Genomic DNA, 27,892 nt, shown 5'->3' on the forward strand with positions numbered 1-27,892 from the left:
TGAAGGGATGGCTTATATCTATAAAGGCCATTATCTGTCTCTGGACCTATTTTCATGCCTCACATAATTTTGCATTCTTGCTTACCAGAAGATTAAACACAGATGCTCTAGAGAATTTTTTTGGAACAATACGCCAGCAAGGAGGTAATTCTGACAATCCCACGCCAATACAATTTATCAGAGCTTTTCGAAAGGTTTTTTTTAGTTCACTTTTGACCTCTTCCAAAGGAAACTGTTCTAAAGATATGGACACTCTGCTAACACAATTTTCAAAAAAAAAGCCCAAACCATTTAGTATGCCACTTACCCATGCAAAAGCTCCAAGTATCTCACTGTTGATTGGTGAAAATGACTACCGAGAACAAAATATTGGCAACAATTTATTGCTCAAAAATGCTGCTGCCTATGTTTCAGGATATTTGCTAAGCAAAGCTTTCAAAATCCACAGCTGTCTCCAATGTAAGAACGTTTTGACTTCAAATAACATAAACAATGATGGTAATTTGCTTTGCTATTTCAAGGCATATAAAGAACTCAACTTTGGTGGACTGACTGCTCCTTCATCGTGCTATTTAAATTACATTATGCAACTTGAAGACACCTTCGTGGATTGCTTCTCAGTCAACCAAAAATCTGAATGTTGGAAAGAGCATCTTGAAGAGTCTTAACATGATACCAGTGCCATTCCGTACATGTTCACAGTTTCCACTGCAATATTTGGTCAAACTTTTTTTAAGAATGCGAATTTATTACGGCATCAAATTTGCAAATCGCGAGTTTTCTTCTTCTAATAAAAGATCGCGAAAGTACATTAAAGTCAAGCATTTGTAACATTCTACAAACTTACTACAAGGAAAATTCCATAGACAAAGTTGATCATCCTTTTCATTCTAACTCGCAATACAAGCATAACCATGATTGAATGTTGGCAAGTTGGCAAAAGCATCAGACCACAATAACAAATTTTGACTCTAAAACGTGTATTCTAACGATGCGATTCGACCTAAGTTGTCAAAATTACCTTCTTTGACATTGCTCGTGATGGCATACACAAAACAAAAATGGAATAGCCATATAATTGTCGAGGACGCGCCGAACTGTTTCTCATTACTATATTTTCTACTACGAACTTGCTGGAGTTATCTTGCTGCCAACATGGCGGAAGTGGCGCATGCGCATTAAAATTTAGGACCGCATTTTTCGCGAAGTGGCCCTTCTGTATGTATCTATTCTGTGATGGCACTATAAATCTATAACTAGGAGTTACTATCGCAAGGGAAGTGCTGCCCCTCCACCAAGTAAGGTAAAACAGTTTGGAAACTGCTATTGCGTGTTTTCCATCATTTATCATCTGCCATAAACAATACAATAATGAATGGTAAAAATAAAAATACAGCAAGAAACCGCAACAACTCGTATACTTTGTCATTGCATAAAGACAAGCTAATTGTGTCATCTTTTATTTTCAAATTGTCATATAAATCAATTTATAGAAGTAGATGCAAGAAGTAACACTGTATGTATGTATAATTATGCTAATTTCAAAATGGGATAATTGGATGAACAGTTTTCAAAGCTCATTTTACAAAATTTGCATATTGTCATTTAGAACTGCCAATAACAATTAAATCATGTTAACCGGAGCTTAAATTTGATTTTGTAAAATATGATTCTGTAAAAAGCCACATGGTTGATGTAAACATTGTGGACATTTGAACAGATTTTAACCTTGAAAAGTTTTTTGACTTTGAAAAGACATATGGTTCCTATTGAAAATGTTTCATATTTGTCAAAAGCTTAAAGTTTTGTTTGCTTAAATATTTTAAGACAATTCACAATTCTGATTTTGTTCTTTAGGTTGAAATAAAAACACGGCATGATTTCTTGTTTGATTTGTGTCATTTTCTTTTAGACTGCTTTTTTGTGAAGCTCATTCGCCTTATTAATTGTAACCTGAGAGATAATTGTAACCTGAGTCTAGCGCAAATCAATTTTTTGCAATACAACCAATACAATATGATGCATGGTTTACTTGCCATGTTTAATCATGATCGTGACTAAAACACCACACGAGTACATACGAGTACATACGAGTAACATACGAGTACATACGAGTAACATACAAGTACATACGAGAAACCAACCCAGTCTCTTCCTTAAATTAACTCTATACGCTAATTGTGAAAATACCCTCAAATATAATATAATATAATATAATATAATATAATATAATATAATATAATATAATATAATGGACGCTTCAAATTGACTTATAGAGTCAATTTGAGGGTATTTTCACAATTAGCGTATAGAGTTAATTTGAGGAAGAGACTGGGTTGGAGAAACATACAAGTACATACGAGTAACATACGACTATTTTCTGGTCAACAAATGAGAAACAACACAATTTCTTCAATACATTGATATTTGCGTTTATTTTTCCTTGTATTTTTGTGGACTTTGGGGCAACCATTTGATGGATTTAAATGCTGAAAAGGTATTTTACTTTCATACTACATTCATTTGTATGTTTTAGTTGAATTTGTTATAGATATTTTGTCGATGCGATTTGCCAGTATTTGAGCGCTTTTTGAAGCACTTTCACCTAGGAAATACATATTTATGAAAGCGATTATACATTCATTTTGACTCTGAAGATGACTACCGCTAAGGTTGTCGAAACGTCAGTCGACAACAACAAAAACAGTCCGTCTCAGGACTATACGTAACAGTGCAACTCTCATTTAATTCAAATATATGTAATGTAAATTTATTTCATGTAGCACGTTTTGAAAGCATTATTTATACGTTGTTTATTTAATCGCTTTCATAAATATGTATTTCCTAGGTGAAAGTGTTTCAAAAAGCGCTCAAATACTGGCAAATCGCATCGACAAAATATCTATAACAAATTCAACTAAAACATACAAATGAACACGCTTGGCATTTTTGTGCGCGAAATTAGAGAATTAGAATGTGCCAAATTTTATTGCCGGCGCGCGACATTTTTCGAAGCTTGGTAACGAATTTATCGAACAGCAAATTCCTTATTTTTGTCGTTGATTTTCCAGCAAACGTTTTCCTTGAGCTACTTGGGAACACAAGAGTGTTATAGAGGATAACTAGAGGATCATTTTGATATCTCATTTGCTATGGTTACACATATAGTTTTTCAACAAACGAGCTTGTTGCTCGAGGGGTTTTGGCGAAATGGCGTCGGTTGGCGAAATTTGATAATTTACTCTAACTTCGGCTTGTATAGGTTTCTTTATCCGATCATTCTTTTGCTTAAATTTTGGATATTTGGTAAGATAAATAATCTTCCTACAATCGTATGTTTTTTGTTTTTAAGAAAATGGGATAATTTAGCGTCAATCATGCCGTTCCGCAAGGCAACGAATTACAAACGATTCAATGTTGGGGAATACATGCGCAACAAAAGATTGGCATGGGAAGGAAATATGAGCAAGCAAAAGAAAGCAAAATGTGTGTCTCAGAAGCTTAAACGTCTTGATGATAAGGTAAAAAATGTTTAGTAGTTTTATTTGAAATGATCTTTGCTTACTCGATCTTGTCTTATGTCAATAAGTCAATAACATATGCAATATTTTGACATGATGTGTCGAATTTTGTAATGATAGGCTTATTTTTTAATTAAAGATTGTTTTATACAGAATCGACATATTTAGCGCCAAGGCGTACTATTTCAGTTTAATTGTATTTTTAGTGTGAAGTGTTTGTGCTTGTATTTTATATCAGAATGTGTATGCCATTTTTGTGCTGGAACTGTATTCATAAATTTTACAGGTAAAGAAATTGGTGAATGAACTAGAAGAGTTAGATAGCATCAGGACAGAGTTCATTGAAGGTGGAAGTAGGCAGGAGGAACAAGAGGAGAAAGGTTTTAGCATAGGCAGGAAGGCAGTTGTTAGGCGAAGAAACAAACCAACTGGGCAAGGTTGTGTGGAGTCCACTGGTCGAACACGCAGGATGGAGACTATGTTGGCGGCTAATGCCATTCATGGAGGTAGTAAAGATGATACAAAACCTGGTGCCATTGGAATGTTGGAGACATTAGAGAATAAGTGCAAAGTGGGTGATATAGTAAAAGGATTAGAAAAGTGCAGTAAGTTTACGAGCAAGGTTTTTCCAAAAATTTACAAAGAAGATTTGAAGAAGTTCGAAAGATCAGAAGAGAATATGTTAAGATCGATTGCTGTGTATTATAGCAAAGGAGTTATGGGCAAAGAAAAGTATGGAAGAGTTTATAAGGCTAGCTCATATGAGCAGATATGTGGTAGTAAGAGGGCTAAACGTGTTAGTGTTGCTAAATGTCCCACCCCTTGGCTAGTTCCCTATGATAGATTAATGCAATACATTAAATCTATTGATATTGGTAAGTTATTTAGTGTTCGTGAACATCTGCAATGGGTTGGATGAGTGTGAGAAGGTCAATGGTTTTTACAGAGATATAGAAGATATTCTTGTTAAGCTTGCAGAATTTTATTTGAACATTGGTAAGTATAAACTTTTCAACTTTAATCAGCCAAACTCATTTCATGTTGCTATTGGTGGAGATGGGGCCCCTTTTGGAAGAGATGATTCAGCATGCTCTTGGCTGGTAAGTTTTCTAAACATTGGACATGGCATGTTGAGCCGCAATAAAAATTTCCTGCTCTTTGGGGCTAATTGTTCAGAGAACTGTCTCCCTGTAATTGCTTATAGCAATCATTCTACAAAAAAACAATTATTTAACAATTGCTTTTTGATTTGGCATTTGCTTTTTTGTGATTTGTTACAAAGCAAAGTAATTTTATGTACAAGCTGAATGAAGACAAAGATATTGAAATAAGTATATTGTTTGGGTAAGTTGTAATATTGTAATTGTATGTATAAAATGTAACAATACTATTTAGTCTTTTATCACGTTTGGACAAGTATAATCTGTGCAACTTAATCTTACCGGAATATGTACATGTTAGAGCATACAAGCTTTACATGTGCATACAATCAAATTTGTATATATTATACTTATCTGAATTTTACATTGACTGATATTTGTGTAGTTTAACTAATTTTAAAACCTTTGTCAACTTTAATAAAACTCAAGAAGCCAGAGTGTGGTGTCCTCATTGAAAAATTTACTGTCTAGTATTCGAGGCAATGTGCCCTATTTTTGTTTTAAAGCAGGCAATGCAACAATTACCAAGAGCTAATAAATGGCTCAGTTGTTAGTCAGGTTTCAACTTTTATTTGAAATAAATTTAAAAGGTATTTGTAGATCTCTTTGTTTTTAGAGGGATGACATGAATTAGGTTGAATTTTTTCATATTTTTTCTTAATTTTTGAATGAGTTGCTTTTTTTGCTGTTTGGCAAATTTTATGTTTGTTTGTCTTTATGTACAAAATAAGAAACTGGAAGGCTCATCCTTGAATAAACAAAGTCTTTCACCTCGGTTAAAATAACTGCTGCTGTTTGACCCTTGCGACGTAAGCTAAAACTTCGCCTTAGGTAAGCAGCAACATCTTCCTTGGACAAGCCAGACAACAAAACAAGCAACTCATTCAAAAGGCGCATGGAGGTGAAGGATATCACCTCAGCCTTCTTGTTTTTAACCTGGAAACAGGAAGGAGCCACAAAACCATCCAAAGTGCGAACAGTACGCATCATGGTAGCAAAAAAAGCATGCGGAGTAACCCTCGTAATTTCCCCATAATATGGTTTTCTGATGCTTTTTTTGCCACCAAGTCGTCGACGAATCCCCATTAGCCAAATTTGTGACTCCTCCTTTAAGAGCTTAGCTGGATTGATAGAAAGTACCATCAATCTCAGCGAACTATTGTTGTGTGTCGAAGTCGACCTCTGCAAGTTGAAGCGTAGCTTGCACTTGCCCAACACACCGCTTTGAGACAATTTCCACATGTTCGCATTGCATGTCACTTGCAATGCGAAAATTGCCTCTTCAACTTTTGTTAAGGAGGAAGGTGGCTGCTGAACGGCGCTGTTGTATACGTCTTCTTGATGTAATTTTTCTTCTGCTGAAAATCGCACATTAGAAACAGCCGCCATTTTCATTAATTAATTATTTTAATCAAGTATTTTGTGCAAAAACCGCTGGACACAATGACTTACAAACTAGCGTTTTGGCATACAAAAATGCCAGGCGTGGAATGTAGTATAAAAGTAAAATACCTTTTCAGCATTTAAATCCATCAAATGGTTGCCCCAAAGTCCACACAAATACAAGGAAAAATAAACGCAAATATCAATGTATTGAAGAAATTGTGTTGTTTCTCATTTGTTGACCAGAAAATAGTCGTATGTCACTCGTATGTACTCGTATGTTACTCGTAAGTACTTGTATGTTACTCGTATGTACTGTATGTCACTCGTATGTACTGTATGTTACTCGTATGTACTCGTGTGGTGTTTTAGTCACGATCGTTTAATCATAGCATTCCAATTTCTATCCAATCGGCATGCACAAACGACGCGCAGTTCACCTTATATGGAGGTGAGTGCTTCAATGCTCAATCGATTCTCGTCAGTCATACGTTTTCATCATAAAATTAAAAGATAAATTCCTTGCCATTTTGAATGAAAACATTTTTGATTCTTTTAAATGTCTTGATTGTTTTGATTTTTGAGTTTTAAAATGCTTTTTGATTAAAAGTATGATACGTTGTTTACTCAACCGAACAATCGTCCGCATGTTTACAAACGTAGAAACGGACTATATTATAAAACTGTAGTTTTGTTTCCATTATTTCCTTTATAACATTTTGATAGAACCTTTTTTCCGATGATTCTGTGCGACTGCGATAAAATGATGTATAGTTATCGCAAAGAGCAAACGTTTCATCATATTCATATTTCATGGTTGAACTCGCACCATGCGTTTAAATTATTTTTGAGGTTTTGTTAAATCCACACCGATATTTCAAGTAATAGTAAAAGCTCTAACGAAAATAAATACATGCTTACACTATATTTTGCTCACCGTCTGACCAAAGAGCGCAAGATAAAAAATGTGAACCGAGCTGGCTAAATACGGCACGGTGAATCGATTTCATGTGTTTTTCGCCAAACGAGATACGTGTAATTGATGTCGGTAATCACTCGATTTTGGTATCTACTGTATAACGTTGTTTAGGCCGCATATCTACTCGGATTCCAGACATTTAAAATCAAAGAGAAACTAACAGGAGTTCCGAAAGGTTCTACCTTATTGTGATTGTTCTTCCCCCCTCATTCCGTAAAAATCCCCCCCGGAAATGTTAACAGACAGAACGACACAAATCGAGATTTTACCATTGAGTTCTATAATAACTGGAGCGGCTATCTTTACTGGGGCGAGGTCGCCAAAAAAATGGCGGCCAACGGACGTATTTCCGCTGAAATGATCGCTTTGCAGAAAAATAATATTCTCGACCTCCCCCGGATTGATGTTATTGATTTTCCCGCCTTCAGTTGAAAATTTCAAATTCAATTGCGAGCTGTATGATAAATAAACAATATTTTTCAAGGCCAAAACAATATTTTTTTCAAAAATGCCTAATCGATGTTCAATCGTAGAATGTCGTAATGTTGACAACACGAAGGACATCGCTTTTCACAGGTGAGTTATTCGCTTAGTTTGTTTGTTCCTTAAAGATTGAATCGGCATTTATACAATTGAAAGCCCCAAAATCTGTTAGGCCTTATGAAAAAAAATTCTCTTAAATACTGCATACACTGATGTTTTCATGTGTGTTTTTTTACAAAATTCAACAATTTTTTTTATTTATTTGTTGAATCAACGCATGAAGCAATAAATTTACTAATCTATTTCAAATAGTTTTCCTGACGAAGAAAAAAACCCTGCACTTTTTTCGGAATGGGTAAATAGTATAAAGAAATGGTCGCCTCTCACAGTTCTAACTAAGTGGAGCAGAGTTTGCTCAGATCATTTTTCCGATAGCATGAAGAGAATATCAGGTAACAAAGTGTGTCTAGAAGATAGTGCCGTGCCCACATTATTTCAACAGGTGCAGGATGTTGAATGCACGGAGAGCACTGAAAAGGTGAGTGGTCATTTTTCTATTCATGATCACTCATATTGTCTTAAGTCTCCCAGGAGACTGAAAAGACAATTGGAAGATGTTATAGACCGGGCAGAGTATTATAGAAAGAGGTTAAAAGTGTCTAATAAGAAAAAAAGTAGACTGAAAAAGAAGGTAAATGATTTATTGTCAATCATTGATTGCCTTAAAGATGATAAAATGATCAGCTCTGATCAAGCTGAACTTCTTAATGCTTCACTATCTGGGGTTCCTGAAGATATTTTGAGTCGTTTAGTGGCAAACACTCAGGGTAAAAAAGGTGCTCAATACCCCCCCAGAATTGCAAGCTTTTGCACTAACTTTGAAATTTTACTCGCCTAAGGCTTATGATTATGTTCGTGAGAAGTTTAATTTAGCCTTACCTCATCCAAGAGTAATTCGATCTTGGTATAATTCCGTGGATGGTGACCCTGGTTTCACCAAGGATGCCTTGAATGCTTTGAAAGTGAAGGTTCAAGAATCAAAGAAAGATGGCAAGGAAGTCATATGTGCATTGATGCTGGATGAAATGTCAATCCGCAAACACGTAGAATGGGATGGTCAAAAAGTTTGTGGTTATGTTGACCTTGGTACTGGGATTGATGATGATTCACTCCCTGAAGCAAAAGAAGTTTTGGTATACATGGCTGTTGCTCTAGATTCATCCTGGAAAGTACCAGTTGGTTACTTCTTGGTAGATGGCCTCACTGCAGAAGTAAAAGCAAATCTAACCAAGGAGTGTTTGATGCAGTTGCATGATGTTGGTGTTAAAGTTGGAAGTTTAACGTGTGATGGTCCATCCACACACCTTGCAATGATGAAGTTGCTTGGAGTGAAACTTTCACTTAATGATTTTCAAGCATATTTTTACATCCATCTGATTTAATGTTGAAAATTCATGCATTTTAGATCCTTGTCATATGATCAAGCTTGTCAGAGGAGCAATTTCTGAATTGAGAACTCTGAAGGATGAAAAAGATGGTTTGGTAAGATGGCAATACTTAGTTGAGCTAGAAAAACTGCAAGCCTCAGAGGGCTTGCGACTTGCCAACAAACTAAAGAAAGCTCACATAAACTGGAAGCCACAGAAAATGAAGGTAAATTTAGCAGTGCAAGCACTCAGCTCGAGTGTTGCAGATGCTTTAGAGTTCTGTGAAGGTAAGCTCAAACTTCCACAGTTTAAAGGGTGTGATAAAACAGTCAAATTCATTCGAGTATTTGATCGCTTGTTTGACGTTTTGAATTCCAGGAATCCAATTTCTAAAAATTACAAAGCACCAATAAGGAAAGCGAATTACAAGCTGATAAAAACCTTCCTGGATGAAGCAAGGCAATACATCTTAAATCTGAAGGGTGCTGATGGAAAGTCGATTTTTTCCCATAAGAGGAAAACAGGATTCTTGGGGTTTCTGTTGTGCATTGAAGCAGTGCAAGGGCTTGCTGAGGATCTTGTTATAAGTGACAATTCTCCCCTTAAATATTTGCTTACTTATAAGACAAGTCAAGATCATTTAGAATTGTTTTTTTCAGCTGTGCGAGCGTCAGGAGGTTGGAACAACAACCCGACATCTCGACAGTTCAAAGCAGCGTACAAGCAGCTGTTGATGCGACATAACATTAAAGGAGGTCATGGAAATTGTGTTGCTCAGGATGGTACCGAAATTCTAAGTAGACTAGAAGATCGGTGTGAGAGTGAACAAATGTCGGCAGATATTTCCGATGTAAATACTGCAAGAAGATACGATCTAGAACTGCGTGGGCCAGAACAAACTGACCACGATTACAGCGACACCTCAAACTACATTCAGCTTTCAGACTACAAGGAGGCAGCAATATCGTATATTGCTGGCTATGTCGCAAAATGGTGAAAAGGAAGATCCATTGTGATGATTGTATGGATGCTCTGACATCATCTAAAGAAAGAGCACCAGAACTATTTGTGGCATGGAAGAGCAACGGTGGTTTAAAAATACCAACTGACGATCTTCTGAAAGTGTGTCAGGAAACAGAGAAATGTGTAATGAGGATGGTAAATTCCTGCCATGGTGGCTTGCCACATGCAGCAAACATATCGAGCGCAATTGCTGCGACGGTATTATCTGTGTGTAGAGAAAAAGTTTTAGCATGTTAGATGAGCATGTGTTAGAGTCGACAGTTACAGATAATCATGCTTATAAACTGATAAAGTGTTGTGCTGAGGCATTTGTGAAAATAAGAATGCATCACTTGACCAAAACGCAAAACGATAAGTTGCATAGTCAGAAAATTCGTAAAAGCTGTCTGCTTGTGTTGTTCAATCATCAGTAGATTGAACGTTGCCTGGACACTATTGTGTTTTCGAGGCTTTGCCTGTGCCTAGAAATGGAATTTTTCATTTGACTATTCCATTTTTTTGAGGCTGTAGGCGTCCTGGCACATAGCAATATGTGTTTCGAGGAGAAATTTAATGGTGCCTGCACATTTGTGTTCGAGGCTTAAAAATGTAACATGAAATTATAACCTAGTTTACGTAACTAAACAATTAAAAAGAATGAGAAGTAATTCGAAATGCAAGTCTTCTATGTGAGTATTCCTCTACAACATAGTAGAACATAGAACCACAATAGCACAATATTCATTTTGAACTATTTTTTTATACAAAAAATACTCAACAAAACAGCCCAATTGGACGACATAAGAAAACTATTTTGTGGTCCTAACATTGATAGCACTTTCAATCAGATCGAGCGTTGTAGTAAGTGCTTTTTTCAAAATTAAACCAGTCTGTCAATTGATAAATGAATTGTTAACGTTCTTTTAAAATAAACGTTACTCAATATTAAACGCACGTGTTTAACTTACAGGTGACATTATGAATATTGCCGGGATGATCTGCATGCGGAAGTCCTTGAACAACGTTCATGATGCGTAACATTTTATCTTTAACATTTTTGTACCTTATAGTTCAACGAGTTCACATTGTTTATATAGTTTCTTGACTTGTAAAAAGCCAATGGTTAAACTTCGAATAACTTGAAAAAAAAATTTAGAAGAATGTTACTTGAATTCGGGGTGTGACTTGAGTCCCGAGAATGGAGAGGGGAAACGTTGCAGAATTTGATTTGCCCAACAAAAACGTATTGTAATTTTGTATGTTAATACCAGCAAAATCGCTTTTTACTTAGTTATGAGTTGATCCAAACGTCATCGCTAATATTTGCCTTTTTAATTTCCGCAAAATTACATGCTTTGCTCGACAAAACTGCTAACTTTTTGAAGGGGAGAGGCTGAGCCACCACATATCAATCCCCTCTCCAGGATTTACACCCCTGTTTCAACGTTACTGATACAGCAATTTATGATTTGTGCACGCTAAATTTACATGTATACTATCATGGGAATCATCTCTTACAAACTATAAAAAACTTTAAAATTCAATGCAATATTTAGTTCTTCATAGTTAAAAAAAAAAAGTTTGATTTGTTAACCAATCAGAATACAGCATTGGCGTTTGTCATTTGCGTTTTTTCCCGCTTTTTTTTTAAATACTATAAATATTTTTAAAACTTGTCTGAATTTTCCTTTGCTTATTTCTTGTTTTTATTGTATTTGCCAACTTTCTATTGTGGTCCATGGATGAAAAAGAGGTTAGTACAGATCAACAATTTAATAATTTCTGATCTGAAAAGCTTTATATGAAGCTTTCAGCATGGAAGTAAACAAAAAGTGATTCATTTACATGGTTTAAATCCCTTCTTGCAAAATATCTATTTACACTTTATCGTTTTTGCATACAAAACACCAGATGCTAGATTATACAGATGAGAAAAAGCAATGGACACTGGTATCAAATGTGTAAAATTTGTTTTTGTTTTGAAAACTGAAAATCACTCAAATAGTTCAATTGCATTCAAAACAGGTCAGGAAACTGAAGAGGAATATAACGAAAATGCAAGTGTGTATTTAGCCAAAATGGTTATACTGTTTAATGATTGTTTTTTGCTTTATTACACAATACAACAATGCATCAAAATGTGCTAAAAATTTACTACTATTTGAGGTGGCTCCAATTCTGAAAACCAAAAAAATAAAGAAGGTAAACAGTGCTTTGTATACAATACTGTTCTCATTCATATATGATATATGCCCATCAGCTCTCTCATGACACTTTTTTCTTTTCACCGAGAGTCTTTTAACCTGAAATTTAATCATACACATAACAAATCAAACAGCACCTAACAAACGATTTGTTTATTTAGAAAGCAATGTCGAAGCAAAAAGTTCATTTAAAGGTGTGGTATAGTGTATACATGTACTAATTGCCTTTGATGCCTGGCTGATAATTGCCATTGCTTTTTTTAATGAAGGAAGATGCTATAATTGTGGCCACAAAGGCCACAAAATGAATGAATGCAAGAAAAGTAATGACAAAAAATGAAATAACATTTCTTTCATGACCATTGTAATTGACAATTATATACTTTTTTTGTATAGAGTTTAATCGTATGAGAAGAAGTAAGTTTGATTGACCTAGTGATAAAACATCAGCTTGATTAGATGGTTGAAAACTTCAAGTTGCATGCATTATTGTTAACAGAAATAAGCTAATGACACAAACAAATAAAAAGTGTCATGAACTACAACTTCCTTATGAATATTTAACAGGAAGACGTTGCTACATATGCAAAAGATTGGGCCATGTTGCCAAGCAGTGTAGGGAAGGAAACCCACCAGTCAAAAACGTGCTGAACAATTGCAGCAACTGCACAATAAACCTTACAAGGAAATAAATTTTAAATATTTTTTTTGGACATTTAGTCATCTTTAGCAGAAATACAAAAAGATTATATATTGTTTTTTTTCTCAAAACTTCATTAAAAGAAAATTCTTATTGCAAATATGTTGTGTAACTTAGTCTGATTTCACTAATATACATTACCACATTGACATAAATATGACTATAGAGTACTCTTTAAGAGTTAAGTAAAGAACAAATTCTGAAGAAACAAGACATCTTGAGATGTAAAAATGTGAATCAAAACAAGACATGAACTGTAAAATTTCGATTTATTTCAAAGTCATCCACAGACAGAATGATAATCGAAACCATGCATACACATATATTAAGAAATGGTTTGTTAACACGGGACTTAGGCTAGCAAAGAATTACAACTCTTCTCTTAAATTACAATACACTCATTCCACCAGTCTGGTGTCTTGTTTCAATTCATCCTATTAAAATATGACAGCTCTTCCAACTCCGCTTTTGCAAATATCAAACTATTTAATTTCTATTGTTTGACTTTCGTTACTTAATTCATGCATTGTAAATATATATGTGTATGCATGGTTTGGATTATCATTCTGTCTGAGGATGACTTTGAAATAAATCGAAATTTTACAGTTCACTTCGCGTTTTGTTTTCATTCACATTTTTTCATCTCGAGATATCTCGTTTCTTCAGAATTTGTTTTTTACTATCTTTTTTAAATTGTCGGCTGGACATGGCTTTAAGACTTTCTCCTTACCTTGAAAAGAGACCACATCGTCCACATCGTCCACATCGTCCACATGTACATTAGACACGACGTTTAAAAACGATCAAACGCAGCCAACAAAGAGTTCTTTCGTACATAGTTTATAGTTAATATCTTTCCTCGTAGGAGCCGATAACTGGAAAGCTAGGTTGACTCGCTGTTACGAATTGTAGGTTTTTATCGTGATTTTTATCAAAAAATTGCTTGCCGAATCCCAAATACACACATACATTTTCCTCACTCTTTCATCAGGAGGGAGTGGGAAATTGTGAAATTTTCGGAAAAGCGGTCAATTTCGGTAAATCTCAGCGGCAACGGACGAAATCCGCCATTTTTTTGGCGTCACCAGATATCTAAGGCCGCGCTTGAGATAGCCGCTCCAGTTATTATTGAACTCAATGGATTTTACCTCTATATAGGTCGAGTAGAGGAATGGGCCGAGACATGTCAAGATTAGTGTGCTGCCACGCTAATGCGTGGCAGCAATTACCTATCAATGTGGTAATGTATAATTGATGCAAATCGTTTGTGGTCGATTTAAATATTAAAATATAGTCGTTTTGTTTAATAAACAGATCATTTGTGTTTATATGATGAAACGCAATTTGATATACTAAGCATAAATATATATTATCGTATTGTCCAATAGATGTAGCGCTATTTAGCTTATAGTTTCGTTTCACGTTGAATTTTCTTTTCTCAGAAGTTAGAATCGTCTTATATACGTAATAATATCATCTGTGTATCTACTGAAAATGTGGATGCACAGTCAATGAATCCAAGTGAACGAGTATTCTGCCATTTAGTCAAACCTTTTATACAATAGCGATAACGAGTAGCTAAACAATACGGCTTTAAAATCAATGTTTTACACAATTTTACTCACCAAATATGACCAAAACGACTATTTCTTCTTTCCACACTTATTATTTCGTTTCATAACGTAGAGTCACAGTTTTATATTGAAATATTTCTTCAATTTTCCCTTTCTTCGTATTGTAATGTACACATCATTGAAATGTAAAGGATGGGCTCATCACAAGATCATTCTGATTCACAACTTGTAACTGGATACAGCTGTAAAGTAAACAATAATCATGTTCATTGTCCATATATGGTTCTCACCAGATTTATATTTTTACAGAGACTTTACCAATATTTTAGCGGAGAAGAGATCAGTTACACGAAGGTCGAATAACGCTATCCATTGAACTGAGTAGCAACGTTTTTGAGCGCTTCAAAAATATCTTAAAAGGGAAAAATCAAAGATTCGAACTGGACAATAAATGAAATACAATCATGAATTACAAAGTTTCATCATCATTAACAAAATAAAACCATGCACATTCACAAATTTAAAAAACTACTATCCAATGGATAACGCTATCCACGCTTCGTGCAACAGACTCCAGTATAAATTTAAAAAACTACTATCCAATGGATAACGCTATCCACGCTTCGTGCAACAGGCTCCAGTATAAATTTAAAAAACTACTATCCAATGGATAACGCTATCCACGCTTCATGCAACAGACTCCAGTATAAATTTAAAAAACTACTATCCAATGGATAACGCTATCCACGCTTCATGCAACAGGTTCCAGTATAAATTTAAAAAACTACTATCCAATGGATAACGCTATCCACGCTTCGTGCAACAGGCTCCAGTATAAATTTGAAAAACTACTATCCAATGGATAACGCTATCCACGCTTCGTGCAACAGGCTCCAGTATAAATTTGAAAACTACTATCCAATGGATAACGCTATCCACGCTTCGTGCAACAGGCTCCAGTATAAATTTGAAAACTACTATCCAATGGATAACGCTATCCACGCTTCGTGTAACAGGCTCCAGTATAAATTTGAAAAACTACTATCCAATGGATAACGCTATCCACGCTTCGTGCAACAGGCTCCAGTATAAATTTGAAAAACTACTATCCAATGGATAACGCTATCCACGCTTCGTGTAACAGGCTCCAGTATAAATTTGAAAAATTTGAAGAGAATAAAGGCCAAAAATTGTCCAAATGAAAATCGCCAAACTATTTTTCCGAAATTCCAGGGTCAAAGATCAAGAGATGTATTGATTTAATAGGTACTAAGCACCGATCGGCATAACAGACCTTCAATTTCTTATTGTCGTATTGTAAAGAATCTACGAAAATTTGACAAAACTTTTAGATTCAATAAATAATTAACTTCATTAAACTCCTTGAAAAATATGGGTATGTACCTCATACGGTTTTGATACATGGTTGGATACTCTTTTCTGTGATGATTTTTGTAAGTAATTTATAATAACTTCATAAAATAGAAAGTTTGGTAAAGGCTTTGAAAATTAAATTAATGTCCTGTTTTTATAAAAGATCAAATTGTCTTCCTAGCATATTTTTTCTTATATTTATATAACAAATAGCTCTTTCCCTTGAAAGTGACATCGTTCCTGCAAGTTCAATATAGTACGAGAATATTTTTTGTGAACTTTATGTTATATCTGGTGTAGGTGACGTAATATTAAAAATAGAAAAAATTAGAATTACTCAATTAAAATTTAGATATTAAATATTAAAAATTAGAAAAAAATTACAAAAAATGTAAAAAACATAGGGATACATATGTCATTACCCTCTTTAAATTCCTCAAGGATACATCATTTCCCTCATTAAATACTATAACAGTTTGAGATTACTTTTACAAACATTTTATAATTTGTAATTGAACGTTTACATCAGTAATTATACCAGTAAAGCAACTACAAATAGTCTCTATAATTCTGTCAATTAAACGCCTCTCTGTTTTAATGGAGTCTGGTGTATCACCAACAATATGACCATAAGCAATGAGTTTCTAAGAACAAAGAATATGAAATATAGAACTTTATATAAGATGACCTACATGGACATATGGAGGGATAAAGGATTTTGGTTAAAAGACACATGGGAACTTGGAGGATTGAATATGAGTAAGTACTGTGGATAGATAAGGATAGCAATAATGACAAATTTTTTGAAGTATGGATCCTCTAGCTTATTCTGGGAGGAATTTAGGAGGAAAGGAACAAAAAATGTTCTGTAGCAACTTTGTTTGTGCTATCCAATTGTAATGGCTTAGAGACAACGCAATGACAATGTTTCCGAGATTAAATCTATTTCTTACAACTAAAGACTCCAAGTGTCCTAACACATCAAACAAAAACAACTTACTTGTGTACAGTCAAGTGCAATGGTGACAATCCTGGCACATTTTGCTGGACAAACTTTTTCATTGATTAAATTTATTCCTGTTCACTTTGCCTACGAAATACATAAAAGTTTTCAAGGTCATATTTTCCTTTTTAATGTACATCTGCGCTCAAAAAATGTTCTAAATTAAAGCCTCGATGCTCGAAAATAGTACTGTAAACTAATATCTTTCACAATAAAAAAATATACCTACTTTCTTTGCTTAAAAAGACATCGTAGTCACGACTACGAATGTTTTACAAAACATCGTACTCAGATTGATGACGGCTACGTGTTTTTGTTGTCGCTACAATTTTAGTGTTTCGAGATTTTCTCGCGGGTGTAAAATTTAGCTTTAAAAAAACACTACGGTTTTCTATTACATGTAGCGTTCCATGTATTTTAGTTCAATGGAGTGGATACACAATTGAAATGGATGAGTGAATGAGGAATGAAGGTGGATAGACGTGAACACATGAAATGAATATTATTCCATGTGGAACTGGATAGTCGTGTATGTAAGTTGACTTTTTGCGATATAATGTGTGTTTATGGCAATCATAGACAATAAGACCACAATAACGACACATTATAAAGTACGTGTTTTGCACTGTGGTCGATTACGGGAGAATAATGGATCGGGAAAAATGTTTCTGAGCCAAACAAAGCGCGCCATTTAGCCGGAAGTGACGTTTGTCATATAATAAGAGCACAATAATGACAGTTTTCTAACCTCCTGCCAATCTATCTGTCTGTCTGGTAGTTTCATGTTGTCGAAAATTCGAAACACAACTTTAAACACATCACGCCACCAATGTTGGAGAAACGTGTTCCCGTATGTTTTCATGATTTCAAACATCACGGTTAGGCCTCTAGTTGATGGATGAAAAATAGCTCACATTCAAATTATACAATACATACTAATCTATACAGTACATACAACTCAATATTTCCACCATACCTTGTTCTGACATCTAGTTTACATCGGTTGATGATACACGAAAGCTCAAAAAGGACTGGAAACCAGCCTTTCACCCAGACTCTGTCCTGCTCTGATATCCCAACATCCTCTACTCCGTAGTCTTTAAATATTTGTTGGTAAAAGAAAAGAAAACAGACGCCATTAGAAAATGCTACACGAAAAAGCGATTGAAATAGATGATTTGGGTTTGATTTGATCCAAAATGGTTAGCTTTGATGTGATTTTGCGAAATTTTAAATCGCTTCAAAGGTGAAAAGAAAGTAGATTTGCAATCGTCGTACCACAGGATTTTCGCAAACAAATTTGGCGCAATTTCGTATCAATCTTATTGCTTCCATACTTGTGTCCGGGAAACTTGCGTTGCATGCGAATTCAGAGAGACACTTGACGGCATCTTGGAAAGAGTCGATGGTCGCGCAGAAATATTTCTCAAAAATCGTGACTGAAAGAGAAAATGGGGATGTGAAATTTATACACTGATAATCTTGTGGGATAAATGAATCTGTGAAAGCTTTGATTTACAAGTGACGTTGAAACAGTAGAGAAACAGGGTTAGAAAATATAAAAAACTCTGCCTTTTAACTAGTAATTTGCATCAACTAAAAAATGTTTCATACATTTATTTCATTTCTCCATTAACTCTTGTTTAATTTTCATTCATGCATCATGAGGCGAAAATCCATCGACTTATAGTAAATAAAAGTTTACCTCGAAAACTTATATAAATATGGCTGAATTACCATGGAAAAGAACGAACACATAAAATTCTTGTTGAAAAATAAACGAAGCTCTCTGTCACATCCGAGAAACACATTTACTTAAACGATATTCAAATTCAATTTTAATTTAATTTAATAATATTTTACAGATGTCTAAATAGTCCAAGATTGGAAACGGATTCACCATCATTTCTTCAAACATATGCAACCATTTTTATTTTAAAATCTTAAAATTTGCTTCGATACAAGAACCTTACCCAAGAGAACAACAGAGAGGTCGGCGGTAAGATTAGAAGAAAAAGCTCCTTCCTTAAACTACAAACCTGTTGTTTGAAAAGCCAGTTCCACGATTCCTTCATCATGATCGGACGCAGCCAAATGAAAAACGGAGAAAACATTTTTCCAACCAGATTTGATGTTCGCGGCTTGCGAATGCACCATTTGTGTGACACATCGTACGACCATATCACGAATTGTGGAAGAACTAAAATGTGAAAAGTCCAGTTGTTGATTCAAGCAAATCGTAGACTGAAAATTGCAGTCCTTGTTGCCAAGTTCATAAACATATCGCAGAAAGAACTTTAATCAAATCCTTCGAATTATAACAGACAAAACAGAGCGATTGATTGAAAGACGTCCTTTGTAACATTCTTCGTTAAATTTTAACTTCGAAAAGAATCTGCAAAGTCTTCCCCACACATTTTGTTTTATTGAGAGAAAGATTTTCAAGCTGCATGAAACTTTACATTTTCGGACAGAATTGACTCCTGCATAAACGCACCTGTTTTTCTTCACTATACATTCAAAGGGTCGGAGAAAATCCTTTGAAATCAGAAATTTGGCAATTCCCCTTTCCAATGGATAATTGGCAACCACGCTTCTTCATTAGGATTACAACCACACTAAAATGGCACATAAATTATCTAAGATGGAGAAGTACCATAGTTTGATTATCTTGTTTTTATACTTGAGATATGAAAGAAACTAGAACTGTGTTTTAAAATATCATCATAGTTCACAATTGATCTGATAGTTTAGTTCATAGAACATTGAAGACAATGATTATCTTGTTACTATACCTGAGTACATAATAACAACGTGATGTTATTAACCATAATATCAAGATACAATCTTAGTCGTCAATAATCGCTAACCTTGTTAAAATGACCTCCCAACACAGCCCATATTCGTGACAATTGCAGCCGAATACGACCCATATTGTAATAAGCAATCTACGATCTTCTGCAGACTAAACATACGTATCATTGTAGGATTGGAAAGCTCAACTTCCGAGACTTGACGTAAACCTTCCACGAAATCGACTTAGGAGAAAAACGAAAACATTTTGAGATTTGGATACAGGAGATAACGATACTTGGGATTTGAGAACTAGGGATTTGCATACTGGGGATTTGGGATACTTGGGATTTGGATACTTGGGATTTGGTATTTAGGAACAGGGAATTTGGGTACTAGAAATTTGGGCACTTGGGATTTCGGGTATTGGAGATTTGGGTACTTGGGATAAAGAATGGTCAGTGAATTATGGTCAAGTTAGATGTATAAAAATCTTATGTAAGATGCATTTTAATGTATACATGCAAACCTACCGATAGCATCACCATCCAGTTTCACTGATCCCGTGAAAACTCTAAACGTAATAAAACACAATGAAGAAGTTGAGATGAAGATATTATGCTGAGAGAACATAACGTATGGAGAGTGCACGAGTTCTTCAAAATTATAGTTTTATGTTTATGTTCAAGGTTCTCTGGTTCACTTGAGCCAGAAGATGACTACCGCTAAGGATGTCAAAACGTTAGTCAACAACAACAATAACAGTCCTTCTCAGGACTCTGCTAACATGGACAATGAACATGTCTACATAGCGAATCATCCATCGACATTTCTTGCTGTTACAAGCCCCACTCTAGCTTAAAGACAACTTAAAGATTCTTGGGACGGGGGGGGGGGCAGAGGTGAAGCCAGGACGCTGAATGGAAGGGGTGAATATTCATGTATTTAGTTTTCATTGAATGATTTGGTTTAAAAGCTATTTTAATTTGAAAAGAAATTAGTTGGTCACAGCGGAATATATGACCATATATATGAATATTCACCCCTCCCCTGCATTAACGTTCTAGCTTCGCCCCTGGGGTGGGAGATAGGTCACAAAACACAATCCACATAGCTATCATTAAAGTAAACGTTACCTGTCAACTGCAACGACAACACTTTGTGCAGCGGTCTCCCCAATGGCTTACTGTGAGCCAGCCGCTTTTTTCGAGTCAGCGGCAACAGGCATCCGACCTTCATTGAAATACAAGCAAAGAAAAGCACCCAACGTTAGTATTTGACATTTTTCTACGAGCGTCACAACAATGTTAGAAGCAACCTGAGGTTATATCATAAGATGTCTTGTTGTTTGCGATGAATGCTGTGGGTGAATTAGTATTACCGCTGGACGCCGTGTGAAGGTATCGCGTTTTCACACCAGTACCGATAAGTTGAGCCAATTCAAGTTGGGAAATGCATTTCAGTATCTAGAATGAAAACAATGACTTTAGGGAAACGTAAAAAGATGCGCCTAGCGGAACAAGCATTTGAGCAACGAAAACGAGTGTCCAACAAGACGAACATAAGCGTCTTTCTTGAGAAAAATATTCCTGGTTCATTTTCTTATAAATAATCATTACTGATGTACATTTGTGATACGATTCTCTGATGAAGGGTATGAAATACGGTCAACAAAGCACTTGGAAAAATGAAAGTTAAAGACTGTAGAAATATCGTGAAGTTTCCACTACAGACAAGACCTAGACTTTTTCCTTTGATGAAAAAAACAATCGATCATATTTTTAGTCGTAGACACCAACCATAATATATAGCAAGATGATTCTCTCTACCTCGAGCCAAGATTTCCCGATGTAATTACCATCCGTTTGAGCGATGGTAAGAAGTGTCTTGATCGTCTCGATGTTCTTTGTTTTCATTTCATGAATATGGGTGCCACTGGTCGCAGTAAGTAAAGTGAACCTGGATAGCGCTTGTACGAAAGCATCTCTTTCCAACTACAATGTGAAAAGAGTTATTAGGAGTATCGAAAAATGAACTTAATGGTAAAGAATCTCCATTCATATTCCCTAACATCATTATAACTAACTGTAATCATTGAAAAACTTTTACGTAAAAATTATTTCACATTCACATGCATCCTGATATATCCATATATGTACACAAACAGACAATTAATTCAAAGGTAAGCAAACATCTGTTTTTATTGTATACACATGAGTATCATCTTAACCTTGAACATATAACACGCAAAGAACACGACGTGTATGTAACTACGTAAATATATTTATAAATTTCAACAATTCAACATTCAACATATTTTTGAATATGTATTTATGTCCGGGAAAGGGTCACCAGGGGATGAAAAGGTATGCAGAGGCATTAATGTTGTTATTTCATACCCAAATATATTAAAATGAACAGAATGTTGTGTGTTTATCAACTTACAGGCATGCTGAATATGCAAGATATTCGTATTGCACAGCGGATTCCATCAAGACAAAATGAAGCAACAGAAGGATCGTCGTTGTCTTGTAGATTGACGCTGAGCGCGGCAAGAAACGGACTCCATGCAACCTTAAACACACAAAATAAAATGGTCAACAATGGGGACTGGGGCCGGTTGTAAGAAGCAGATTTAAAGTAGTGGATTTTCTCAATAGAAAATCCAGTTAAATCATTCATTGGTAAGTTTAAAGATTAGATTATCAAACAAATTTACTCTTAGTCGTCGCAAATATTCATTACATAAAATCTAAGTCTTTTCTTTAAAAAGATTAAGATGAATTCATCATGTTTTGGAATCTACGCTTCCCGCACTTGGCATTGTCCGTATAAGTTGACATCACAATTAACGCTTCGTTAATCAATCCTTACATACACCACAAACACCGTACCTTCAACATTGTCTTCACGTGACCAATCTGTCTCGCCGTGACAAAATCCGTCTGAATATGACTCACGTCTTCCATTTGTGTTTTGGCGTTTTTCGCCATCTGCTCCATTTCCATAGAATACAACATACGACGATGTTTCGCACTTTGCAAATCTGTAAAGTGGAAGCACAATAAAAAATCTCTTTACTTTCATGAAAATGCATTGGAGCTCTCTTAAGACCAACACCGAACATCACAATATCCATTATAAGCCCCTTTCCTACACCCATCTCAAGACCAACACCTCCATCTCAAGACCTTCACCTTTATCTCAGAGCTAGGATTCTACACTTCGCAGTCCAGACCTTTACCTAGCATCTGTACAATTTTTTCAGTTAAGCCTTGATTCTCGTATTAATGTTGCAATACATACATGTAGCATCGTATCTACTGTTCACTTTTGGTGTATGTTTCATCTTGATTTCATTCTGTGCAATATCATCATAAATTGCTTCAAGATATTAAGATGGAAAATCTTTACTGTCATTTATACCACGATTCATTTGAATGTACTGTTCTTTCGTTATCTTTCGTTTAACCTGAAAGAAAATTTCACATGATTACGATGTCGCATCTAAAGGCTAAATTTTCACGTGATTCTAATGAAGGCTCCATATCAACGCCATGAAAATCTCGCGTGACCACAATGGAGTCACGTGATCTTGGACATAAAGTCACTTTTATAGAAAACCATTGCAAATGAAGTAAGTCTGTGTAACCTGTGAACTATGTAGATCAGTAGTCAACATGATGATAGAATAAGCCAGAACGTAGGCAGCGTCTGCACTAGCAAACACATCGTCACTAAAATATAAATGATAAATATAAAATAAAAGTTTATTATAGACAGTCTAACCTAGCTATATCTAGACATGTTTGTACATGAGTAAGGTTGTAGAAACGTCAGTCACATCAACAACAACAGTCCTTCTCAGGACTCTACAAACCTGGATGATATACATCTACAAACATGTAACAATACTCCCAGTTCAAACAACTCACTTTACATCTATCTAACAGCAGATTGCAGCCCTCAAAACTCGAATAATAAAAGTTCGATGAGAAAATACTTAAAAGAAAACCAAAAATCGTCAAAAACCTGTTCTAAATTATTGTTGATGTTAAATGAAAAAAAAATTAACACATGGTTCATAGACAAAAGTCATTTCGTAAGTTTCATTAACCAGCCTGCAATGCGAGATGTAAAACAACACATAACAAGACACAAATCATGTCCTTACTTTGGGTTCGTTTCACTGAACCTACTCGCAAACTTCTCCATGAGTCGATCGATCTTTTGCGCTTCGCCGGGAAGCCGGAAGTTATGTAAGAACAATCACAGAGCTTGCACAAGATTGGTACCAGTGAAATCCAACTGATCTATATAGGCGTACATTATCTCCCGTTCATATCTAAAAAGTATAGGAAGACACGAGGAACAGTTGAGGGAATGAAGAACAGTTGAGGACATGACGAATAATAGATCTAAGTCTACTATTGTTTGCTTATTTTGAACAGTAGCAAATGTTACTGAATTCTGTCAGTATTATTCACTGGATAGAGAAAGTTTGAGCATTCAAAAAATTGCTTTGTTTTTTATGGACAAAATTACCAAGAGATTTGAAGATAATGCTTAGTTTCAAACAGCTTTTGTCCTTTTACATGGAGTTTAATGCAACCTTAAACATATTTTAAACATTCTTGATTTTACGATTAAATTTTCTGATTTACTATTTCATGTATCATGAGCAAAACATCCATGGCCTTCATGGCAAATTAACATAATCAACTTTTCTTGACTCAATTAATGTTGAAATAAATACTTAAGATGAGAACCAAACGTCTTAACGTGATTTTCACGTGATTATCACGCGAGGGAGATGTGAAAAACATACTTACTGTCCTGGATCACCAATCAGCTCACCAATCATAGTCTAAAACCATAAAACGCAACACTGGGTTAAAATCCAAAGCAACATTTAATGTTTCTACAAATTCCTCAAAGACAGTGTGCAAATGTCCCAAAATGAAAACTTTAGTGAAAGAAGACAACATCATGTGAAATAAAACATAAGGATTGCAAGGGATATAGATGGTCTAAAATGATCATCACTTTGTCTAGTACATCATAAACATAAGGATTGCAAGGGATATAGATGGTCTAAAATGATCATCACTTTGTCTAGTACATCATAAACATAAGGATTGCAAGGGATATAGATGGTCTAAAATGATCATCACTTTGTCTAGTACATCATAAACATAAGGATCGCAAGGGATATAGATGGTCTAAAATGATCATCACTTTGTCTAGTACATCATAAACATAAGGATTGCAAGGGATATAGATGGTCTAAAATGATCATCACTTTGTCTAGTACATCATAAACATAAGGATTGCAAGGGATATAGATGGTCTAAAATTATCATCACCTTGTCTAGTGTATCATAAGAGGTTAGCATAGATCATTAAAAGATAGCCTAGATCACCGGAAAGATAGTATAGATTATTGAGAGATAGACTAGAACATTGAGGGTAGTATGGGTCAATAATGAGTAACTATAAACATTAAGATATTGCCAAAATCCACCGCGAGACCAGCAAGGGTAAGTAAGATAACTAAGGGATAACTTAGATCCTGAGAGGTTAACTACAATTGTTGAACAACTAGTTACAATTAAGAACATTAACGTGTGTATAAGAAAATAATGGAGTATCTTCAATAAATAGGGGATACAGAGTATAGAAAGATGGAATTAGAGAGAAAAATCGTCAGTGTAGCCGATATCAAAAGAGGGTACAATGGATCATAAAAGCGACATATTTTACATGCATCAGATGTTAAAACTCACCAAAATTATCGTCCACCTGAGAATCAGGTTTAAAGTAAAGATCCCTGCTCCATTCTACCATACATTTAAGAATAGAAACGAGACATTCCAGACCTTTGATACGAATACTGCGTTCTTGAACCTGGAAAAATCATATAAAAATAAGACGACATTGATACTATTCATATAAAAACGTGATAAAAAGATGTATTATAATCAACATTGTTTGCACAAAATATTAGAGACATGTTCTAGTCCTTTTCATATTGATAGACTATGCTCCAGTTTTTTCATGTTGATAGACTATGTCCCAGTCCTTTTCATAATAATAGACTACGTTCCAGTCCCTATCGAGTGGCATAGATATGAACAAGAGAATGTAGAGAAGTAAACATTATGAAACATATTCATCAACTTACTGGTGTCGCTCCTAATTCAATAGCTTGACGTCCTTGGGCAACTTTAGACAAATCATTGATCAATCTTTGAAAGATATTCGACAAAGCCAATTCACAGTCGTAATTTAAATATATATCAACGACCGTCTGTGCGTCTGCAATAGAGGACATAAATGGACATTAATGGCTAATATGAATGGATATTAATGGATGACAGGAAGATAACATCAAAAATTTGATTGTTTGGTATATTGATAATTACTAAGGGAAAGGTTACACCTCACCTAATGCACACCCACGAAGAAAATTCGAACGAGAAAATTGTGAAGACTGAATATAGGATGGGATTTGGAAATAAAAGATGCTTAATTTTTGTACAGGGTTAAGCAAACGGAAGAGACATTTGGTAGAACTGGAGACAATGTCAGTGCAAGCTTCACACCGAAAGTTGACGGTTTGCACCAGCTAGAGAGTTCTCACAAAAGTCTCAAGGTTTGAATAAGCCAGTACAAACACAAAAAACATCTTTTAGTTCTTTTGTAAATAATAGTAATGCAAAACAGACAACTTTAAGAAAAAAGTTTGAAATTTTTCTCTAACATGTATTTATGATTCATTTGCAAATTATCTTTGATTGATATAATTGATGTAGCTCAAATACGCAGGTTTGTACAGGCTAATGCAAACACAGCTACAGAGCAATCATTTCACGCGTTATATTATTGTTAGTAAATGGATTAAAGTGCAGATGAACGAGATTGGATAGACGAAATGTACAGGTGTACACGTAAGATGAATTGGATAGACGAAATGTACAGGTGTACACGTAAGATGAATTGATAGACGAAATGTACAGGTGTACACGTAAGATGAATTGGATAGACGAAATGTACAGGTGTACACGTAAGATGAATTGGATAGACGAAATGTACAGGTGTACACGTAAGATGAACTGGATAGACGAAACAAAGAGGTGTACACGTAAGATGGATAGACGAAATGTACAGGTGTAACGTAAGATGAATTGGATGAAACACAGGTAACACGTAAGATGGAATTGGATAGACGAAATGTACAGGTGTACATGTAAGATGAATGGATGGACGAAATGTACAGGTACACGTAAGATGAATTGGATAGACGAAATGTACAGGTACACGTAAGATGAATTGGATGGACGAAATGTACAGGTGTACACGTAAATAATGTAGATGAATGTGGATAGACGAATGTGGAAGTAATGTAAGATGAATTGGATAGACGAAATGTACAGGTATACGTAAGATGAATTGATAGACGAATGGAATGTACAAAGATGAATTGGATAGACGAAATGAATTGATGTAATGTAAATGGATGTAATAAGATGAATGGATAGACCAAATGTACAGGTGATGAATTGGATAGACCAAATGTACAGGTGTATGAATGGATGGAATGGATGACCAAGATGGAATGGAAATAAGAAGATGGATAGAATGAATGGATGGTGTACAACGTAAGATGAATGGATAGACGAAATGTACAGGTGTACACGTAAGATGAATTGGATAGACGAAATGTACAGGTGTATACGTAAGATGAATTGGATAGACGAAATGTACAGGTGTACACGTAAGATGAATTGGATAGACGAAATGTACAGGTGTACACGTAAGATGAATTGGATAGACCAAATGTACAGGTGTACACGTAAGATGAATTGAGGTACAAACGCAAGGCATTCAATGGATGATTGTAACGAATGGATTGAAAGATTGGTGAGTAAATGGATAAGAAGGAATACATGAAAAATTGACGAAATTTTGATGAACTGAAGTGATGTACACAAACTTACATGACAATGATGAAATTACCTGAACATATTCTAGTTAACGTCCCCATCACCATCCATTTATGTTGAAAAGAACTTGTCGACGTTTCCAAAATGTTTAAGAAAATATCTTTGAAGAACACCTGGTCGAAATTATACAATATAACATAAAGTACTAACCTAAGTCGTCTGGTTACGACACGGAAATTATAGCAAAAAAGTGAAAAGTTTTGAAATGTTAAAAATATCAGCGCTTATTGCAGCAGCAAACAAAATTATCAAACAAACGAAACAATTAACATTTCACGGAAAG

General features: G+C 35.1%; 3 protein-coding genes, 2 long non-coding RNA genes and 1 pseudogene across 7 annotated transcripts in view; 3 read left to right on the forward strand and 3 right to left on the reverse strand.

Moving 5' to 3' along the window:
* LOC124451166 overlaps nucleotides 1-27,892 on the reverse strand; it is a 194,047-nt pseudogene that overhangs the window by 72,604 nt on the left and 93,551 nt on the right.
* The window catches only part of LOC124450956 (brefeldin A-inhibited guanine nucleotide-exchange protein 2-like), an 82,531-nt gene that overhangs the window by 51,719 nt on the left and 2,920 nt on the right, over nucleotides 1-27,892 (reverse strand). Inside the window, exons 6-8 of one of the 2 annotated variants that reach the window (XM_047001609.1) lie at nucleotides 27,623-27,722; nucleotides 25,788-25,921; nucleotides 25,390-25,503 (exon numbers count right to left, since the gene is read on the reverse strand). In XM_047001609.1, the coding sequence (XP_046857565.1) occupies nucleotides 25,444-25,503; nucleotides 25,788-25,921; nucleotides 27,623-27,722 (294 nt within the window). In that variant the 3' untranslated portion in view covers nucleotides 25,390-25,443. Of the gene's footprint in view, nucleotides 1-25,389; nucleotides 25,504-25,787; nucleotides 25,922-27,622; nucleotides 27,723-27,892 lie in introns of those variants that run through there. The other variant, XM_047001610.1, reaches the window with a different exon arrangement.
* LOC124450957 lies at nucleotides 3,060-5,073 on the forward strand. Of its 2 annotated transcripts, XM_047001613.1 has the most exons (3): nucleotides 3,060-3,262; nucleotides 3,353-3,521; nucleotides 3,808-5,073. In XM_047001613.1, exons 1-3 carry the CDS (start codon nucleotides 3,153-3,155, stop codon nucleotides 4,438-4,440), a joined length of 912 nt encoding a protein of 303 aa, XP_046857569.1. In that variant the 5' UTR covers nucleotides 3,060-3,152; the 3' UTR covers nucleotides 4,441-5,073. The 2 variants fall into 2 exon arrangements, with proteins under 2 accessions (XP_046857569.1, XP_046857567.1); XM_047001611.1 differs by having other exon boundaries at nucleotides 3,061-3,521.
* On the forward strand, nucleotides 10,371-11,110 carry LOC124450971. Its single transcript, XR_006950285.1, has 2 exons — nucleotides 10,371-10,816; nucleotides 10,926-11,110. It is a non-coding gene; the product is annotated as an uncharacterized LOC124450971 (long non-coding RNA).
* Nucleotides 12,319-12,795, forward strand: LOC124450965. Its single transcript, XR_006950276.1, has 4 exons — nucleotides 12,319-12,353; nucleotides 12,429-12,482; nucleotides 12,556-12,576; nucleotides 12,727-12,795. It is a non-coding gene; the product is annotated as an uncharacterized LOC124450965 (long non-coding RNA).
* The window catches only part of LOC124450960 (brefeldin A-inhibited guanine nucleotide-exchange protein 1-like), a 93,031-nt gene continuing 81,287 nt past the window's right edge, over nucleotides 16,149-27,892 (reverse strand). Inside the window, exons 5-6 of the mRNA XM_047001618.1 lie at nucleotides 16,808-16,897; nucleotides 16,149-16,451 (exon numbers count right to left, since the gene is read on the reverse strand). The gene's annotated coding sequence lies outside the window, so the exon portion shown is untranslated. The remainder of the gene's footprint in view (nucleotides 16,452-16,807; nucleotides 16,898-27,892) is intronic.

The sequence above is a fragment of the Xenia sp. Carnegie-2017 genome, unplaced genomic scaffold (assembly GCF_021976095.1).
Source record: "Xenia sp. Carnegie-2017 unplaced genomic scaffold, XeniaSp_v1 HiC_scaffold_24, whole genome shotgun sequence".
Classification (NCBI taxonomy): Eukaryota; Metazoa; Cnidaria; class Anthozoa; order Malacalcyonacea; family Xeniidae; genus Xenia; species Xenia sp. Carnegie-2017.

Bases quoted from the DNA above. Each gene is read 5' to 3' on its own strand.
- LOC124450957 (XM_047001611.1), top strand. From the start codon at position 3,153: ATGGTTACACATATAGTTTTTCAACAAACGAGCTTGTTGCTCGAGGGG. The intron at 3,522-3,807 runs GTAAAAAATGTT...TAAATTTTACAG, and splicing joins TTAAACGTCTTGATGATAAG to GTAAAGAAATTGGTGAATGA.